The sequence below is a fragment of the Empidonax traillii genome, unplaced genomic scaffold (genome assembly GCF_003031625.1).
Source record: "Empidonax traillii isolate 1590-97213 ecotype Southwest subspecies unplaced genomic scaffold, ASM303162v1 scaffold1429:size110221, whole genome shotgun sequence".
Taxonomy (NCBI): Eukaryota; Metazoa; Chordata; class Aves; order Passeriformes; family Tyrannidae; genus Empidonax; species Empidonax traillii.
The window spans coordinates 98,175-99,997 of NW_020956622.1; the positions used below are offsets into that span (position 1 = coordinate 98,175).

Here is a 1,823-nt window from a genome sequence, read left to right on the forward strand (position 1 = left end):
TCTCTCTTGTAGGCCTTGAAGCCATCCAACCACGCCACCATCCAGAGCATAGTGAGAGCCGTCGGAGTTGTCCCTGGCATTCCTGAGCCTTGCTGTGTTCCTGACAAAATGTCTTCTCTTAGTATCTTGTTCTTTGATGAAAACAAAAATGTGGTTCTGAAGGTGTACCCCAACATGACAGTGGAGTCCTGTGCATGCAGATAACACCCTGTGAGGCTTTCTACGACGCTGAGGTGAACACTTGCTGTTTGGGGAAGGGGGGTGGGTGAGGCTCTCATCATACCTATATTTTGTTTGCACTGCCAATGCATTTCCTTAGGACAAAAAAGACAATGTAAACAAATCCAGACAGTGAGGATGGAAATGGAATGGGTTCCAAGGGGAGAGAATACGAACTTCATTTGTCTGTGAATTTGAGCAACAAAGTCTTGGGAATGGGACCTGACTGTTTCTGTTAAAATGGAGAGATGAAGGAGGAATTTGCAGATTTTCAAAACTGCCAGAAGGACATAGTGAACTGTTTCTATACAAGATTTTGGAAGCAGCATGAACTGTTAATTCTAATCTCTGTCCTTATGGTGACTCATGGAGGGGGGGTTAGAGATGTAATGTTCTTCATTTTAAAGCTAAGCTTCTTGCCTTAGGTTATTGTGCAGCAAGGAGGCACAGTAAATCTGACATCCTAAAAGCCTAAAAGGTAATCCAACTTAGACATGCATCTCCCTTGGTACGACATGCCAACTCACCTCATCTCTCTACTCGTTTTCATGGACTTCTACTTTGTAATTCAGCTTTTTGGAGCTCAGTGCCCTCCGTCATAAGAACACAAACCATGACTGCTGAGTTCATATCTGTGATTTCTCAAAAGCACAGACTTTTCTGTTCTGGACAACTTCTCCTACAGTGGCAGCTTAGCAGGCCAGGGGTATGAAAGTATCACCCTCAGTGAAGTGTCCGAGTGACTTGTTCCTGACAAGTGTTCTAAAACGTAGTTGCAAATAACCTCTGGGTTTTCTACCTGAAAGGAGGTTGTTGCCAGGTGGGGATCAGCCTCTTCTCCCACGTAACAAGCAACAGGACAAGAAGTCATAGCCTCGGGCTGCACCAGAGCAGGTTTGGGCTGTACAACAGGAAGAATTTCTTCATGGAAAGGCTGGTCTGGCATTGGAAGGGGCTGCCCGGGCAGTGGTGGAGTCACCATCTCTGGAGGTGTTCAAGAAGTGACTGGATGTGGCGCTCAGTACTCTGGTCTAGTTGACAAGGTGGTGACTGGTTCTTCTCTAGTCTGGAGACACTGAACTCATCAGGAGCAGAGTGTCAGTCCTGCTGTGCTGAGCAGTCCCAGGGCCATCAGTGGCTGTGCTCCACAGCAGGGCTGGCCCCAAAGCTTGGCACCCTCGACTCTGAGGAGAGGCTCGGCACTGTGCAGAAGACTGATGGTTTGATTAATGCCCTATTATTGCTTGTAAAAGCAGCATTTTCACGTGATTTCTGGTGAAAGGTTTATCTCTATATGGGCTGTCAATTAAAAAAAAAGGAAATCACCGTCCAAAGGAAAAGTTATTTTGTGTGTGGAAAGAAAGTTTTATGGATGCTTTTTATTTATTTTATATGTTCTCTTAATGTATCCTTCCTTATCTCAGCACTCTTTCAACAGTGCAGTTTTCTTTGTCAGTGCCAAGATGAAGTGGCCAGACCGTAGTGGAGTTCCAAGGACAGGTGCAACCGCGTTGTGAAGGGCGTGCTTCACTACTGCTGGATAAGCTTGCCTGACCTGTATTTTTTCCCTTCAGTAATGGGAAACTTTTGTTGGGAACTCTGTA

At 45.7% G+C, this 1,823-nt stretch overlaps 1 protein-coding gene across 1 annotated transcript in view; it reads left to right on the forward strand.

Moving 5' to 3' along the window:
• Positions 1–210, forward strand: part of BMP3 (bone morphogenetic protein 3) — a 15,217-nt gene extending 15,007 nt beyond the window's left edge. Inside the window, exon 3 of the mRNA XM_027907244.1 lies at positions 13–210. Coding sequence (XP_027763045.1) covers positions 13–204 — 192 coding nt within the window. The 3' untranslated portion in view covers positions 205–210. The remainder of the gene's footprint in view (positions 1–12) is intronic.
• The last annotated feature ends 1,613 nt before the right edge of the window (positions 211–1,823 follow it).